This window comes from Onthophagus taurus, chromosome 2, assembly GCF_036711975.1.
Source record: "Onthophagus taurus isolate NC chromosome 2, IU_Otau_3.0, whole genome shotgun sequence".
NCBI classification, from domain to species: Eukaryota; Metazoa; Arthropoda; class Insecta; order Coleoptera; family Scarabaeidae; genus Onthophagus; species Onthophagus taurus.
In genome coordinates, this window is record NC_091967.1 from 16,537,814 (window position 1) to 16,557,251 (window position 19,438).

General features: G+C 34.2%; 1 protein-coding gene and 1 long non-coding RNA gene across 2 annotated transcripts in view; one reads left to right on the forward strand and one right to left on the reverse strand.

Moving 5' to 3' along the window:
* The window catches only part of LOC111419140 (Glutamate receptor IB), a 33,015-nt gene extending 20,660 nt beyond the window's left edge, over positions 1–12,355 (reverse strand). The window contains exons 1-3 of the mRNA XM_023051908.2: positions 12,242–12,355; positions 2,088–2,240; positions 1,766–2,023 (exon numbers count right to left, since the gene is read on the reverse strand). Coding sequence (XP_022907676.1) covers positions 1,766–2,023; positions 2,088–2,240; positions 12,242–12,332 — 502 coding nt within the window. The 5' untranslated portion in view covers positions 12,333–12,355. The remainder of the gene's footprint in view (positions 1–1,765; positions 2,024–2,087; positions 2,241–12,241) is intronic.
* On the forward strand, positions 98–1,600 carry LOC111419212 (uncharacterized). The gene is made up of 2 exons (XR_002706923.2): positions 98–861; positions 920–1,600. It is a non-coding gene; the product is annotated as an uncharacterized lncRNA (long non-coding RNA).
* Positions 12,356–19,438: the final 7,083 nt, after the last annotated feature.

The following is a 19,438-nucleotide window of genomic DNA, read 5'->3' on the forward strand; positions in this document are numbered from 1 at the left end:
CCAACAGATTCTAGAAGATAATGAATTTCATTCTAAATTCGTTGCTGCAACGTTATACCCTGTGGGTACTGCAAAAGACATAGAATAAATGGAAATAATGCTTGAAAATTGCAACCAATTAGGGTATAATACGAGTTAGGGAACGAATTATGCAGTATAAAATTTCATTTCCTACATAATCATGTTGATCCCAAGTCTTGTAAGCGTCATTTTGCTGAAAGAGTTATTTATTCCTTAATTCTTCAAAAAGTACGATATAACATAAAGCCGAATTTTGATATAATATTTAAAACCCAATATAATTTGTTTCAATGAGTTTTTTCTTGAATAACGAAAAATGATTCTTAATATTCTTGACTTAAAATCGTTTTTGTAATTTATACAGCCCATGACATTGACCGGAGAGCCTGAGGCCGACCCTGTTCGAATGCAAATCGGTCGTTATGCTGGCCGACACGCGACCGAATACTTCGTATAGAACACGTTAATAATAACAAAGTCCTCGGTTTTATACCAGCGAGCACGCACAAATTCTTTTTTTCATTTAAATGCTAATTCGGAGCGGTACGCCACCTTCGGTTTCATTTATTCTTTTGTTCGAAATGTTACGCACAAATGCGGCTTCCATCGCAACAAGAAACCCAATAACAATTTATTCCTTGGTAATTAAATTTCCTTTAAAACGTTGTAATACACACTTTTAGAAATCGAGTTCTTATAAATAATCGTCATTTATTACGAGTTGAAAAGCACAGATTTAATCGAAGAGTAATTGCCTCATTAATTATCAGGACTAAAACCAGATGTTCAACGTCGACACATACCTAATCAATGTTAATGTTACCAGTTAAATCAGATGTGGTGAATTTAAGTGATTACAATTTATGATTAGTTTATATGTAGAGATTTCTATTTTCAGATAACTTATCGTCTTTTACAAACTACTTTAGTACCGGTGATTTAAGTGTCCAAGCAGATATGGACTGGTTCGGTGCGAACTTAATCCGTAACCGTAGCAATTGGAGGGTGGAAATACCCGTGGGCTATGCGAAAGTTATATTGGGAAAATGGGGAGAAGTAGAAAATTGTCCTTGGACCGGAAGTCCTGTGTAGCAACGGAGGCTGTAGATTTTATCGAAACGGCCTTCCTAAGATCACGTTAAACTGCGCCACGACGATTCTTGTCCTTTGATAATGCCAATGAAACCATTTGAATTTGATAATAGAAACAGAATGAAGCCAATTTTACCCTTTCTAATAATATCCCTGTACCAGTAACAGTATCATTTTCTCTTATTATCTTGATTATAGAAAGTATGTTACTGACGTTATTGATATTTCGAGCACTCGCACTAATTAAATTCTCGGTATTGTTAGTAGATAAATACCAACGTTAATTCCGCGTTGAAAACTATGCGTTGCATGTTCATTTTGATTTGGAGCTTGATTGTGATATAAAATCGATTACAATTAATTAATTCGGTTTCGTTTTACTGTTCAGAATTATAATTGCAATTTAATTTTCTATTTGGTCACTATAAATATTCGACGTTTTTGTTGGTATTGTTCACATTTCACATCAAATATATTATAAAATAGGCATTGAGTGTATTTATTTTTGCTGTTTATTAAACCTAGCGGCAACTGAATGATTATCTGTTTGATAATAAATAATTAAATCGAGAAATTTATTGCGTGGTCGTACGAATATTTTCGTTTTAATTTATTATATTGTATTTTATAATGCTTTAATTTGTTTACTTACCATCATTCGAATCGTAGAGATAAATGATTTTGTGCCATCCGTAGTAACGGACAGTGTCAATTATGGCCTGGTGATATTCTGGTCGCATGGAAATGGCGTAGTCCAAGAATCCGGACGACGGAGCTAGAACTTTCTCGGGGAACCATGGAGTGACGAACGGCATTTGGAATGTATTGCTGTAGGAATGTAAGGTGTCGAACGAATCCGGCGAAACTGCCCCCAACATTGAGTACACACCCCTTTGGAACTGGTTACAGACTGTCAAATAAAAAATAAATTACACAAAAGTATTCGTAAACCAATTCCATCTTCAATTTCTTACTTAATCTAGACAATTTGAAAGCATCGGCAGTATTGATGACGTCCACGTATGCTTGTAGTTCAAAACGCCTGATAGTGACGTTTTGATTGTGACTAAGCATGGCATTTTTGAACGCTGTTTGAACTTCATCGGTACCCTGTTCAAAAATAGCCCCTGCAACCAAAACAAATCCGTTGATATCGGTTGACAAACAAAAAAAAAGGAAATAAAAAGGCATTTATTTTCGTGTTTGTCTTTCCAAATAAATGACGGAAGAAACGAGAATTGAAAAAGGGTGGCCGAAAACAAACGCCCGCCGCGACGTATGCAAATGGATTTAGGGGAATCGATTTGGAGAATGGCAAAATCAAGCGGCGACGTGCGAAATTGAAAAATTTATATATTTTCAATTTAGGCCCTCCGAACCAGAATATCTTTCGAAATTAATTTAAATTGTTATAAAAGGGTGTTTTTCAATGAATTGATTCACTAATCCAAATAAGAATTTGAAAGAATTAGGTTTAGTTCTACATTGCATACTGAATCGTATGGAATAAGAAGCGGGAGTGATCATTAGTTTGTGCATAAAGTTTGCTGTAACTGGGCATAGATTAATATAATGAATAAGACAAGTAGTCTTGGATAAGAAATCCCAGTACATGGAGACGTACTGTAATAAGAAGTAACAAAACTAAAGGGGGAAGAACATGTTAACTGCAAGTTAGCTGGAGAATTAAAAAATGATATGGACCAGATTGTAACTCCAAAGTAGAGGTTCTTTTCGAAATTGAATAAAAAAGACAGAGTGTTCTGAAGCAATTTTGTAACATTGGTGATAAGTACAAACAATATATTTATTGAGGAGACTTAATATCTGCAGTAAAAGCACCGTAGAATTAAAATAGGAGAAGGCAGTGCAAAAAGCATCTCATATAGTATTGGGCGAAACCATTACTTGTGTATGTATGTATGTAAGAGAAGGGGAGGGATGTACGCACGAAGCACTTAGGCCCCATCGAACCCCTTGTACATCCTCCCAACACTCACTCCGGTTATATCGACCAGCCTAAAGGAGTTATCAAAGGTTAGGATACAGCTCAGAGGTGTGTCTCTGACGCCATCCATAGGAGGCCATTCTTCCCCGAACACTCTTAATTTGAGGTCCTGAAGGGCAGAGCTATCCAATTACATCAGAATATATAAACTACAATGGCGGGTCAAATTTCTTTGAAGAAAGAGACATTATAGTGCAAATAAACAAACAAATGCAAGGAGATAAAAGATAATCCAGGCAAACATTGAAGGAGACCAACCTCTGTGAACCTAGAACCCGAGTTTACGATATTTTGGTTTTATTAGTACCATTCGATAGAGAATCATTTCGAGAATCGTGTCGAAACGATTCTCTATCGAATTATATCGACCGTTTTGCGATATCTCTATTAATAACGGAGATACAGACTTTCAGCGATATTCTGATGAACCAAAAAATCGCTGTGTTTTGGAATCGGTTGAGGTACAAACGAAATCGAGAGTAGTACAAACGATTCTCTATCCAATTCCATCGACCGTTTTGCGATATCTCTATTAATAACGGAGATACACACTTTCAGCGGTATTCTGAAAAATCAACAAAAATCGCTGTATTTTGGAACCGGTTGAGGTAGAAACGAAATCGAAAGTGGTACAAACAATTCTCTACCGAATGGTATTAATAAAATTAGAATATCAAAAAGTGAGGTTCCGGCAATTTTTCAAAATTTTTTCATCTCGTTAGGTCCTGAGGTACAAACGAAATTAAAAGTGGTACAAACGAGTACAAACGATTCTCTATCGAATAGTACTAATAAAACCAAAATATCGTAAACTCGGGTTCCAGGTTCACAGAGCTAGGAGACCAGGGTTCGACAGCAGACTGCTATTCCATAGGAAAGCGAGAAAAGATGAATTTGCTATGGTTAAACATAAGTTTATGTTCTTTGTTTTGATTATCTACAAAATATGCCTTTACCATGCACCCCTTCCGAAAATGTATTTTATGGAAGACGATTATGAGTCTCCAGCCAAAAAGGGAACTAGAATAGGGAACTAAAGTCATCAGTTTTCTGTTCCATCATCTATTTCCTGATATCTGCTTTGCCGTAATCAAAAACTCTGTGTTGGTGAACTTTATACAGGGTGTCACACAAACAACGCCCCAAGCTGTAACTCTGTCATTTACATTCCGATTTTCATGAGCGGGTTATCAAATGAAATGGTTTCATGAATACTATGATTCATGCTACAAATAAATTTTTTCCAAGGCCGTTTTCAATTTTAAGCGATTATTAACTTTTGCTTTTCAAATTGCTCTATATATTTTTCTTTACGTCATTGGATATTGTTTTTTATTTACGTCATTGTTTTTCGGAATCCACTGATGTACAATACACCCATTTTGAATATAATTTTAGTAGAGAAAAGACACCTGTATATACAGGTTGCCACACAAGAACGCCGCTAGCTGTACCTCTGTCATTTACCTTCCAATTTTCATGACCTAGCTATCAAATGAAATGGTTTGATGAATACTATGATTCATGCTACAAATAAACTTTTTCCAACGCCATCTTCAATTTCTAGCGATTATCAACATTTGATTTTCAAATTGCCCGATATGTTTTTCTTCGCGCTATTGGATAGAGTTTTTTTTTCTGAATCCATTAATGTACAATACATCAACATTAATTGTAATTGTAGCATAGAAAAACATTAAAATAGTGTCTGAACATTCTCTTAAAGTCACTTGTATTATACTGTAGTGTGCCATGGGATAAATGAAAAAACAACTTATAAGTATCATTTACAACTGCTTCGAGCATTGACATAGCATTTAATGACTGTTATCAGTTTTGCGTGTTATTTTTTTCCATGGCACACTGCAGTATTACAGAAGTGACTAAGACAATGTTCGGAAAATGTTTTAATTGTTTTTCTCTGCTAAAATTACAATTAATGTTAATGTATTGTAGATCGATGGGCTCAGAAAAAAATCTCTATCCCATAACGTGAAGAAAAACATACCGAGTAATTTGAAAATCAAAAGTTGATAATCGCTTGAAATCAAAGATGGCGTTAGAAAAAGTTTATTTGTAACATGAATCATAGCATTCATCAAACCATTTCATTTGATACCTCGTTCATAAAAATCGGAAGTTAAATGTCAGAGTTACAGCTTACGGCGTACTTGTGCGACAACCTGTATATACAGGTGTCTTTTTTCTGCTAAAATTACATTCAAAGTGGATGTATTGCACATCAGTGGATTCAGAAAAACAATCTCTATCTAATGACGCGAAGAAAAATATATGGAGCAATTTGAAAAACAAAAGTTAATAATCGCTTAAAATTGAAGATGGCCTTGAAAAAAATTTATTTGTAGCATGAACCATAGTATTCATCAAACCATTTCATTTGATACCTCGGTCATGAAAATCTGAATATAAATGACAGAGTTGCAGCTTGGGGCGTTTTATGTGAGACACCCTGTTAAAATTAGGGTAATAGTACTTTCCAGAATCGATTAGTTTTTTGAATTGAAGTAATGAGTCTTATATCTCTTATATCTATATTTTTTTATAAGCAAATATTTCATTGTATCATTTTTTACAATTCAAAAATGAATTGTTTAATTTATTAAGTTTTCCTACTTAAAAAATAGATTTTTGGTTTTCGGTGTTGGAAGAACATCTCGACATTAACTTTGAAGTATTTGAGTCTTTATCGAACGACGTTTTAAAGCTGAAATCTGACTCCACAAAAGTACTAGTTGAGCAAACAACTTTACAGGCGGTTCAAATCTCCATTAAAATAATAAATGAAAATCCTCATTTGTATTGACCAAACAATGTCGAATTCCAATGAAATACGATCTTTGTCACACGGAGTGTATCGAATATGATTTATGACAGTGCTATTAAAATGGAATTTCTGTTTTTTTAATGTCGATCCAAAATTAGGTCGCGACGTGTTAAAATTGTCAACATGTTCGGAGGTGTTTCGATTACAATGTACTATTTAGTACCGGTATATTTGAAATGTTATGAAAACTGAATATACTTGTAAAATATTTTATGGTGTCTATCCAAAATAAACGATTGTATTTATAGATATAGGTACGGATGCATGTGTATTCATTTCACATTGCAAACGATTTTATTGCAATATAAAATACTACGGTTTTATCAAAATAAATAGTGTCATTTAAATATAAACATTAATCATCTCGTTAAAACAGAACATTCGATTCCTAGAAAACCAATCCGGTAACTTCTTTTAGTTGTTGGAATAAAATTAGGATATATTTGATTTGGATGGTGAAAATCGTTAGCAGGAAATTATCAAATTTAGAGGTAGATAATTGATGATAATTATTTTTTATTATCCCTTATAATAACCAGGTCCCCAAGCGTAAATTCAACCGTTTACTTTATAACATACCGAAACTGTTGATCATCTGCCCTAAATCCTAAATTCCTAATATTTAAGAAAAAACGCATGGCGCGAAATTCCAAATGGTATTTGCGAATATTTGGTTCTCTCTGCCTAAATGTCTCGCCGCTATAATCAAAGCAAAAGCAAGCCTTAAAACTATCGTTTTCACAATAACCGAGCATAACCCCGAATTGCTGAGTAGAACTTCTTTTCGACTTCCAATTAGTTGAGGGATTACGTCAACATTTGAATGCCATGAATTAAAGGAGATCGAACTTCGAATTTTTAGAGAATGAATGAAATTATTTACCACTAACATTACATCAAAACGCGAGATCCACAAAAGGGGCGGTTTTTGCGGTCGTTCTTCCGTAAACCAGTTACGGGATGTAATTTCTCTCTTGCTGCTTTCACTTCATCATTAAATCAACGCCAGTATACACATTGAGTTCTCGTAATTTGTTCCCTTTTTTTTACTGAAACTAGAAAAGTTAAAGAAATTATTTGTGTAATAAATTTAAAGGATTTAATGTTTGGGTGATTTTTAAGTTAGCCCTGTTGGATATATTAATTCAATACTCAAAGGTTGCCATATAATCAAGAGAGTTAATACAAAATACAAAACATACTTAATCAATACATCTTGTACAAGATACATCTGGTGTAGCTAGAAGCGCACTCCAGTAACTAAACGATCTATATTTATTAGAAAGAGACGGAAATTTATTTGTATTTGATTCAAAGTGGACGTTATATTATGTTTAAGTTTGTTCAATAAATCTTTGAATATTGTTAATAACATATTCGAATATTTAATTATGACTTCATCTTCAATAGAATAAGTTTTATCCGAGTTATAATGATTTAGATAACCTATATTTGCTTTGTTATTTGTTTGGAAATGTTTGAAATAAGGAAAAGAGATTTTCATTAATGACGTCGTTAACTTTTTAATGATTTACCCGTAAAGCGGAACGTGAATTTTTGAGTGTAAATCGTTTTTAGTTTTATATTTAATAGCCATGGTCGTCAATAATTTATTTCAATAGTTATATCAAAGGAGATCACACGTTAAATTTATTCATATTTGTGAAAAATATCGAAAGCTTCATCTACTCGGAAATAAACAATTTCAAATTTAAATCCGAAAATGAAAATAACCCTTTAATAAACGATTAACTATAAATTCTATTTATACTAATAGTACATGTTTACAATTTACTATGTAAAAAAGCTTAAAAAATATTTTTTTATTCGTTCCTGTTTGAATATACAAAATGTATCATTTTGTAGATGTGATCATTTAGGTATTACACTTTTTTTGTTCCTATTGATTTATTTGGTTACTATTCTGTTATGGTATTAATTAGTTCAGTGAACTAGACTCAAAATACAATTTACACTCTCCTCAAATCGAAGAAAGATTTCTGGATTTCCATAAACAACTCCTTAAATAAATGGCTAAAACACTACGTTGGCTAAAAACTGAGCATGAAGGAGAGAACTGAGGTTGAAGTGCTTTTCAAAGAATGAAGAAACTTCTAGCATATTCCACCTTGTCACTGGGTGTTCCAATTTGTAAAAACAGGGTATGATATGATTGGTATGATAGAAGCCTTTGAAATGTGGGTTTTTTCCAGAACGCTGAAGATTTGTTGATCTCTCCAATGATGAGGTGCTAAGAAGAATGGGAACTGATAGAGAACTCTTAAATATGGTAAAAACCCGGAAAACGAGTTATCTAGGTCATATTTATAGAGGGAAAAAATACAACTTCCTACAACTCATAATGGAAGGGAAGTTTGAAGGAAAACGGGCCTACGGAGGAAAAAATTCCCATTCCAACCCATTCATTATTAAGAACAGCACAAAACAGAAAGCACTTTGCAGAAATTATCATCAATCTTCCGTAATAGTGATGGCATATTAGGAAGAGATCAACCTCTTGATCTTTTGCCATCAACCTTCCCATGTATCATGACTTTTTCGACTCCGTCCTTCCATGTTGTATGATGATGTTGGTAGTAATCTTTCTTTATCGTATATTTTTAGTTCTCCTGGAATGGATACAAGCCCGATACGCAAGGTATTCTCAACATATCATTTCAAAAGCTTTAATCTTCCTTTGGCATGCAACATGTATGGTCCATGATTCTGAGCTATCTCTACTCAGTCGCAGCCCTCACTTCAGGCTTACTTGCTCGAGTCGTTGTAGGAGTTCGAACATTTTTTGCTCATCTTGCAGTTGCGGCGCTCTCATCTGTGATTCAATAATTCTTATAATAAAATTAATGTCTGAGAATTTCTAATGCAGTTCTAAATTAATACGTTTTGTAATTAAAGTAACATTATTAAAATAGTTCATATGTTCCGTTAGGAATTTAATAACTGACACATAACTGGAATAATTATTATAGTAGGTTTGCGACGAATTTTGGGGTCGTTTGTGCATCACGGTACGTCGAATTTGCCATCTGCGTCCTAAAGCGTTTGCGCGACAGTCCCTATTACCAGTGAAAATTTATTAGACATCGGCGCGGAAACTTTAATGGCCCGAAAGCGAGACAATACGAGAAACATTGTTTATAAATTGCCCGCACTCCGAGAATAGTCGGGGGAGTTTGCGCGTGATTACGGTACTACTCTGAGACCTCCTCCCGTGACCCCGAGGCCCTCTTTCTTCCTACCACCTCTACGAGAGAAAACTTTGAGACCGTAGAAAATGTATTCCGGCGAACAAAAATAATAAAAACTTTTCGTTTTTCTTTTAAGCGGCTCAGTTTTTGATGTCATTGTTTACCGAATACTTTAGAATGTTTCTTTTCAAAATGGCAAAAGCATCTCCTTAAGAAAAAAGATTATGAAAAAGACGTTGAAAGGCAAAGATAATCGAACAGGGTGAAACCAGAAGACGTCCTCTAAAAAGCGAATAAGAACGGGTCGTCGTAATCCCGAAAGGTAGCTTATGAATTTTCATCAGAATTTATGGGACGCGCATCCACGTAGGGCGAAGTTATAAAGTCGGTTGCCCGCAAAAAGGATCCGAAGTTCGCGAGGGTAAGTGAGAAAAATGGCGCATCGCGATATTACATTCCTTCAGTTGGGTTCTGGGCCCCACTCTTGGCTGTTGCTGGGTCATCTATAGTCTCCAGGGCCCGACTCTTTGATATTACTTCGTACGTTGAGCACTTTTTATGCTGTCCCACTTTATAAGTGTAATCCCTTCAATCTTTAACAATCATCAAAACTTACACTAAATAAATAAATTTTCAAACGTCTTTATTTATTATTTACTTGTTTATCAATTATCATAAAATTGGTGGATGCGCCGGATTTACAATACATTAAAACCACAATATAGATTAATACAGGGAAGGAAGTGTCCATTTTAGCCAAAAGTTCGCAAAGTTCAATAAAAATGTATAACAATCTAGCGCTGAAGAACAATTAAAATTAGAACTAACACTAGACCTAGAAGTTTCTAGAATGTTTCTTGTTCTAGGTATAGTGTTAGTTCTACATAGTAACAGTGCTAGTGTAAAACTAGAACTAACACTATACCTAGAACTAGAATCATTTAGGTTTAGCCGCACGTCTCTAAAGACGGCTAAACCCGAATGATTCTAGTTCTAGGTATAGTGTCAGTTCTAGTTTTACATTTGCACGGTCACTATGTAGAACTAACACTGTACCTAGAACTAGAATCATTTGGGTGTAGCCACACGTCTCTAAAGACGGCTACACCCGAATGATTCTAGTTCTACGTATAGTGTCAGTTCTAGTTTTACATTTGCACGGTTACTATGTAGAACTAACACTATACGTAGAACTAGAATCATTTGGGTGTAGCCGCACGTCTCTAAAGACGGCTACACCCGAATGATTCTAGTTCTAGGTATAGTGTTAGTTCTAGTTTTACACTTGCACTGTCACTAAAACCAACATTCGACCTAGAACTAGAAATATTCGGGTTTAGCCGTGCGTCTCATAAGACGGCTAAAGCCGAATGATTCTAGTTATTGGTCTAGCGTTGGTTCTACTGTGTTCAATAAAAATATACAACAATCTAGCTTTGAATAACAATTAAAACTAGAACAAACACTAGACCTAAAACTACAAAGTTATGGTTTTAGCCGTTATATCGAAGTTTTACTTATTTCTTTTTTACATTTAAACTTTATAGTAAATGTTCCAGTAAAACTTTTACTAATAAAATTGAAAACACAACAAACAGCCATAATTTTGTTGGGTTGACGGTATATGGTTAGTTTCACGTTAGGTTCCATCTGATGGTTGCCGACGGAAAAGACTTATTTTATTTTCGGTAATTGAGTTGCGAGAGCAAAAGCTTTATACGAGCTTTTACCGTGTACCTTTCGAATTTCCTTAAAAGCACTCGATGTAATAAGTTTCGAGATATTACGTTTTGGCTTCGTTACGATACGAAACAAACGAAGAAAAACCAAGTCATAGGTTAAAGGTTTAAAGAAAATGCTTTTAAGCGAAAAGAAAATATCGACGAAATATAAATATTTTTGATAAGCTTAAAGCTTTGATCCTCGCCACAACGAATTTCGAAGTGAAAAGCCTCCTTGACGATGTCTATGGACCGGCTGATAAATTAGCTAGTCCCTTTAAGTTTTCAGGTCAGCAAAAGCGCAATAGGCAATCGGAGGGGTTGCTTTTTCGAGAGAGTTTCGAGTGGTTTCCGTCCTGAAGCGCGCCTTTCTGCGCGCCAATTTAGCATCCTGCATAACGAATTCTCGTAGTCGAGTGTTTTAGTTATCGGCGAGAAATTGTACGAGCAGAGGAAAATCCGATCAGGTCAAATTTTGATGTTCAATTATAAGTGTAATTAGGAACGGGGAAGCTTTGATACTCATCAGCTTTGTTCGCTATCGCGCATCGGCTTCCGGTCTGAAATGAGTTCCAGAATTTACCACGAATAATACCAAGGCATTAGGTGTGGAACCTTTTTAGAAGAATAAGTACGCTCCCTTTGTCAAATCAAAATCAAAAGCTTTTCATTCCAGAACGAATACGTTTTTCGCTTTCTAATCAAAAAATGTCAGTTCATTAAACATTTGCTGACACGAAAAACTAATTTTTATGGGCATACCCAACAATTTTCCGTTAAAGCATTGAAATAAGTGGCCGGAAGTGGTAGATAATAATGGCAATTTCGGGAATATACCGCACGTCATTGTCGACTGCATGAGCTTTCTCGGTCAGATGTTTTCCGAGTGGAACTCGCGGATGCAAAAGCTCCGCTGCACAGCTGGTTTGGAAATAACGCGATCCTCTAGGAATGGCACACAAAACGCGGACTCTTGTCAGTAAATCAATGATATTTCCATAATATTTTAGAAGCGATATTTGAATTGTTCCGTACAGATGGAAATGTTTGTTAACTAAATTGAATCAAAACTTCAAATTGATTACAATTAAAATCTTCCACTTAACAAATCTTAGAGTACATAAGAAATCATTAAAACAAATTAAGTTTTACTAAGAAAACATTCCAAAATCATATTTCATACGTTACTCGAAAGTCAAACAGACCGCAGTGGGATTAGGGTGGTGAGATACGCAACGATATATAAGCTGATAACATAACCTCTAAAGTTCGACCCGGAAAGCTTTAAATGCCGGTTCTTTATGACGGTATTTAAAAATTTTATTGTATTTTGAACAAAACTTACCCAATGGAATCTTATCGCTGGTGATGGTAGCATCTGCGAAGAAAAAACAAGCCGCGATGACGAACGTACTCGTGCAGGAGATGACGCTCATGGCGTCGCGACGGCCCAGCCTCACTTCGTCTGGACCGGAGCGATCTGCGGAGCAACAAAGCGACCCTCGGCGCAGCCGCACCAAACCCTTATTTCGATCATTTCACTCTAATTACTTTACCCCCCATTGTTTTGTAGCTATTATGTCGCGATTCCGGTAAAAAGTTTCCTACACATACACTCTTTAAGAGTGACGCTTCAGTATTGTTCCCGTAAGTCTTATCTTTACGGTTAAAATCCCTTTTGATGTGGAACTTTTTTAAAGAGAAGGATGGGAATGTAGCGGAAATTCGACTGATTTAATGATCTCAAAGCTTTAAGGCTTTCTACCGCGGTTACTTAATGATAAATGTTGCGACGGACTTATTTTAAGATCTTTCTTTGTCATTGATACAATAGAAACCAATACAAGTTTTTGAAAAATGTCTTTATGTTATCTTTGATATATTAAAATAGAATTCTGAAAACAAATCTAGTTTGATAGATAAATCAATTTATGGCAATATCGTGACATTAATACAATTATTTTTGAAATACCATTTTTGTGGCTTCATTAATTTTATCGATCTTATTAACATAATTAGCTAATAAAAGGCTACATCCCACAAAAACAATTTTTTCAGCATTAAAATTTTGATGTTTTTAATTCTCCTCAAAATTATTATGGATCATCAAACAAAATTATGTAGGAAATTCCAGTAGAACGAATTGGCTAGTTATTCATTATATTCCCAAAGCTGATGAATACTAAAACCGTTGTTAAGAAGTCGGCTTCCCTGTATCTGACGGTTTGGATGAATGGTTTGATCCCTTTTCCTTAAATATTTGACTTAATTGGATTCTAAATCTGGAAAAGTAAACCATGATATTATTATAGTAGTTACTTCGGGGTAACAACATCGTCGCTAATTTGGTGTATATGAAGTGTTAAGTTAATGGGTAAGATTAATACTTATTTGAAAGATGTCGAAATCAATAATTTAATAATTTTTGGTTTTGTCAAATCAGTTTAGACGATAATATTAATGTTATCGTATAAAGTCTTATAGAGTTTAAAGCCAACACTCCATTAACACGAGTTACGAAGTTATTAGAATTTAAATTGCCTTCTTAGGAACTATCACAGATTCACATAATTAATTAATGTTTTCTTGTCCTATAATACTTCCTTATCTCTGTCATTATAAATTTTTAAAGAGGATTATAACACCGAACAATTGCTAAATGCTATATTGTTAAATAAAGAAAAATTGAATAAAGAAAATTCTGTGTAGAAAGTTTAATTTCTATAGTGAGGAGGCTTAAAGGAATTAGAGAGGGTGATGGAACTTTGTATTACACTTAATAGTCTTGTATCTGGTATTCGAAAATTATAAGGAGAAAGTTAGCAGCGACACCAATTAACGGTGAAACCATTAATAAGTGTTCACACAATCCATCGTGAAACACTCTCCAACAGTAACATATAACCATTTCGTTTACAAACTTTCCAAAGATATATTGAATCTAATCCATGGTAAGAGGACGACATACAGACAATATCAGAAGACGAAGGACAAAAATTTAAAGACAGAATTCAACCTCTCAATAAGCAAATACATAAAGAAGTAGAAGTATACCAAACTAACCAATGATTACAAGTTTGTTCAGAAATCAAAGAAGACAATGAGCGCTCATACTGGAACAAGATTAAGAAAATCACCAAATACCCAGTAAACAAGAAACCTCTGTGAAACATTTCAATTTTAACGTACAGTGAATTAAATGAAACATCTTAGAACTACGTTTCATATACGTGACAGATACGATTTTTACGAAACGTATCTAAAGATATGTATCAAATACATTTCAGTAGAAATATTTATGAAATATCATTAAAATATGTAGCAGAAACATTTCATTTGAAACATTTCGCTACAAATATGTCTGAAACATGTCTGGAATATCTTCAGCACCACCTGTGAACGTATGTACATTAATTAATGTTTGTAAACAGAACTAACCTAACGTAACATTCCTTCACGGTTTAATTGACAGTTCAAAAGAAAACTTCACGCTATAATTAATGTTTGTAAACAGAACTAACCTTACCTAACATTCCTTCACGGTTTAATTGGCATTTCAAAAGAAAACTTCACGCTATAATTAATGTTTGTAAACAAAACTAACCTTACTTAACATTCCTTCACGGTGTAATTGGCACTTCAAAAGAAAACTTCACGCTATAATTGGCATTACTAATTACTAAAGAAAACTTCACGCTATAATTAATGTTTGTAAACAGAACTAACCTTGCTGGGCGACGGATTGGAAGAGGAGGTCCAATTTCCTGGTCTGTCAGATCACCTGATTTAACACCTCTTGATTTTTTTTGTGGGGCGTCGTTAAGGATAATGTTTATCGTGAAGAACCGACTACGCCAGAAAACATGAAAAAGCGGATAAGAAATGCATGCAGAAATAGTATCCAAGAAAACCTTTTAAGATGTAAAGAAAGTTTTAGTAGAAGGGTTAATAAATATATTGAAGTGGGTGGGGAAATATTTGAACATTTATTGTAAATTTTATACTTGTTGATTAATAGTATAGTTTAATCATTTTTTTATAAATAAACAATATTTAAAACTATTTGAATAAAAAAATTATTTAGATTTTGTCTCACGTTAAATGGACCAACCTGTATGTGTGTATATGTAGTTTTGTACTTTTATGTAAGTTATTCAAATTTTAGTAAAATTTCTTAATCTTAAACAATCATAAAAAAATTCTCATCTCAAATTAAAGACTATGTTTCAATTAAAACACATAATAATGTGACTACAAGTAAAGAATACCTATTTATTTTTTAAAAATTTTATTGCTATAAGTGAGACCACATGTTGTAATATTCTTTTTATCAAGAAAAAAGTGTAGTACATCTTTTGTGGTACATTACTTGTTTTATTGTATTATCTGATATGCGAATTGTCATGTAACTGTTTTTGCTCAGTTATTTTGTAATACTGATAGTTTTTCTTTATAAAAAGAATTTTACAACTAAGATAACCTATATCCTATAACCTACTCTTATAACTAATTGTAAGATAAAAAAAATGTTAAATAGGTGTTCTTTACTTGTAGTCTCAAGAAGCTGGGGATTTCTGCGGAAACATCACAAATATATGTGTTTTAATTGGAACAATCTCGTTTGAGAAGAAAAATTTCTTTAGGTTATTCAAACATAAACAGAGATAAAAAAATCAAAAATACCACTAATATGGCTTAAATTTAACTTTATATTTAAATGACCTACATAAATTATTAGAATGTTTGTGTATAATTTGTTTACAAATAAGAATTTTATTTTAGTTACCAATTTAATATATTTTGTATAAATATTTACTAAATATATTTAATGCATATCTACTCTTATACTTACTTTATTTGTCCTAATCAATGAGAAAACAGAATCGTAGAAATTGTTGATTGATAATTATGAAATTTGGCACAGTAGGCGTAAGTAATAAGTATAGCACTTCTATTATTAGTTTTCCTACCTTAAGGTATGATTTTGTTGCAGCATCCACCGTCTGCGCCCCGGGTGGTATGCTCAGAAATGCTTCCTCAGCATATGCATATGTTCTGATGAAGCATGTATGAGCATGTTGTCTGGGATGCAGATGCTAAAGGCCAACAAAATTATATCTTCAAGTTTTCTGAAACGTCAACGAAACCTTTCAGAAATTATTTTTAAATGTTTATGATACATACTAGTAATGTAATGTAAACGTAAACAAAACATTTCAGAAATAATTCAAAACCGTTATTGAAATATTTTAGTAATGTACCGTAATTGTCAACTGTATGTTGCAGAAACATTTCAATAGAAACGTTTCAATGAAACATAAAAAGGGCCGGACATTAGCAGTTTCAGACACGTTTCACCTATGTTTCAGAAATATGTCGAAGAAACATTTCATGTTTCAATAATATGTATCAGAAATGTTTCTGAAACGGAAATTTGTTTACTGGGTACAAGAGACCCTGGTCGATCCCAACACTAATGTACAACTATACCAAGTGGGTAAAACTCACAGTTCGACAAAGACCACCAGAATTTTATCGATAACTGGTACGCAGGGTATCTAACAACACCAATATACAATAAGTCTATCCCAGATATTAGCGAAGACGAATACAATATACATATTCATAACGGAAAAGACACCGCACCAGGGCATGACCTGATAACAAAACTTCCTCTAAGAAAACTAGATCCACAGATTCACAACTATATACGTAGACTCTTTAATTACTACCTACAGGCACAAATATTCCCTTTCGCGTGGAAATCTGGAACTCCTCTTTCAATCTTATTCAACAACATCGAAACAGCACACTTATAAAATAAACGCATAACAACGGCCTTTTTGGATATCAACAAAGCTTTTGACAGCGTGTGGCATAAGGGAATAATTTACAAAATGAATCTTCTAAATGTAAACCCATATCTGACCAGAATCACAACTGACTTTTTAAATGAACGACAATTATGTATAAAAATCAACAATACATATTCTAATCCGTTTTCTCCTCTATCACCGACTCTATACAATATTTACTGTTTCAACATTTTTTCCCCAAACCATTCCACATTCGACCCAAATCGGTATATCCTACAATACGCGGACGACACGACATTGGTCACACCCGCAAAAACTCTAATTGAAACAACAAAAGAAATGCAAACATCTACAACGAGACACTTACCTGACTATTCAAATGGAGACTACAACCCAACCCTTCCAATTCCGGCTCTTACTACCTTACCACAACATTAAAGAGGACTCTCCCTACATCCAAATAGAACATGGTAAATTAAGACCTTTGGAAAACATCAAATATCTAGGTATGATCTTAGACAAGAAACTACGTCTTAAAAAACACTACAAAGAAAAACAACTCGAAGCAATAAGAAGAGCTAAACACTTTTAAAGGAATTTCCACTAAAACGGCCGTACACATCTACAAAGCAATAGTGAGACCTTTGTTGGATTATTGACATGTCCTAACTGCGAGTGCACCGAAACAAACACTTGACATTATTATATTTTATTAATAAAGCAGAAAGAAGATGCTCAAGGATAATGCACAACATTCAAAATAAAAAGGTATACGAACGGACAAACATCACACTAATAAGTGTGATGTTTGTCCAGTGCTTATCTAGAAACAACGACAAAAATCCCGGACAGAAGACTACACTGTTAGGAAAACTTATTGACATATAATGAAAAAAAATGCCTTATGTATATAAAAATTATAAATATGTATGTAGTTTGTAATAATGTTCTACGGCGGAAAGACCTATATACAAATATAGGTCCATAGCCGAATAAAGATGTATTCTCTCTCTCTATTCAATACTTGGGGTTCCAACAGAATGGTGTCGTCACATACCACACAGTTGATCAAAAAATTGATCTGTTGAAGAAGAAGTTTGAAAAAACCGATGTTTGTATATAACCTGCAAATCAGCTACAACTATACAGCTTGAGCTACACTTATGCATTTAAAAATAAAGTAATTGCGATAATGTTACTTTTTATTATAATTTGAAAAAATAATTTATTAATTTTAAACATTTTCGAAAATTCCACCTCCTACTTCAATACACTTATCTGCACGCCTGTGAACGGCTCGCGTTGCATTTTTTATCTTTGCACGGTGCTCCTTTATTTGCGTTGCAGCATTTAAAATTCTTTGGATTAAAGCCTCACGTGTGTCTACTTTTTCTTGATATACTAAATCTTTCATCCAACCCCACATGTTATAATCCAGAGGATTGAGATCTGGAGATCTGGCTGGCCAAACGTGCTGTCCACCTGGACCGATCCAGCGGTTAGGATAACGTTCATTTAGATGATCGGTGACTCTACGCTCAAAATGAGAAGGAGCTCCGTCGTGTTGCAAATACATTCTTAATCGTCTTGCCAGAGGTACATCCCACAGTAAACGCGGAAGTTTTTCTTCCAAAAATTGCAAGTACCTTTGTCCGGTAAGACGATCTTCAAAAATAAACGGTCCTAAGTTGATCGTACAACATTCCGCACAACAGATTAATGCTAAATCTGCTTTGAAAATTACTTTCTATGGTAGCATGAGGGTTAATGTCCGACCATTTATGCAAATTATGGATGTTATTTATGCCATCACGAGTAAATTGTGACTCATCCGTAAATAAAATGTAGCGGTATAAGTTCCGATTATTATTTAACCACTGACAAAATGCCAAACGCCTAGGGAAGTCTTCTGGCTTCAGATGTTGAACACGCTGTAGATGATACGGATGCAGCAGATTTCTTTTTAATGTTCTCCATACCCTGGTATTGGGAATCCCTAAACGTATGGATATCCGTCGCGTACTAATGCAGGCATTGCGCTCGACAATGTCAAGGATGTTGTCTTCCTCTGCAACATTTTGTTGTGTTGCTCGTTCATACTGCATATGAACGCTCGGAAGTAAACCAGTTTCTCGGAGAGCTTGGAAGGTACTACTAAAAGTCTTCGGCGATGGAACACGCCGATTTGGAAAACGTCGTCGATATTCAATTGAAGCTGCAGTAGCGTTTCCATCACAATTTCCCAGTACAAAAACCATATCAGCATAGTCAACAGTCGTAATCTTAAACGGCATTGTACGCAAATAAAACTCAAATAATTTTAGATTAAACGGCAAGCTTGTCAAATTTGACAGTAAGGTAAATAAGTACTTTATTTTACTAATGCAGTCATAGCACACTTACCCTTTGAGCCCCGCGCTGGGCCGTAACGCCATAATTTTTATATATTATTTTCAAATTCATATAACTAAGTGAAGTGAATCGGACATATGTTCATATGAACTTTTTTATTACAAATCACCTAAACAACATACTCCATTAGTGCTGGGAGAACTTCATGAAACACCCTGTATATATTGCAATTTCCACATCATATAAGTTATGCATTAATGTTCTGCATATAACCCCCAAAAAAACATTTAGAACCAGCTTACCATCTTGTCGCGTCAAATTTATTAGTACATACGTAGAGTTACCCATTTTTATACAGGGTGTTAAATAATAAC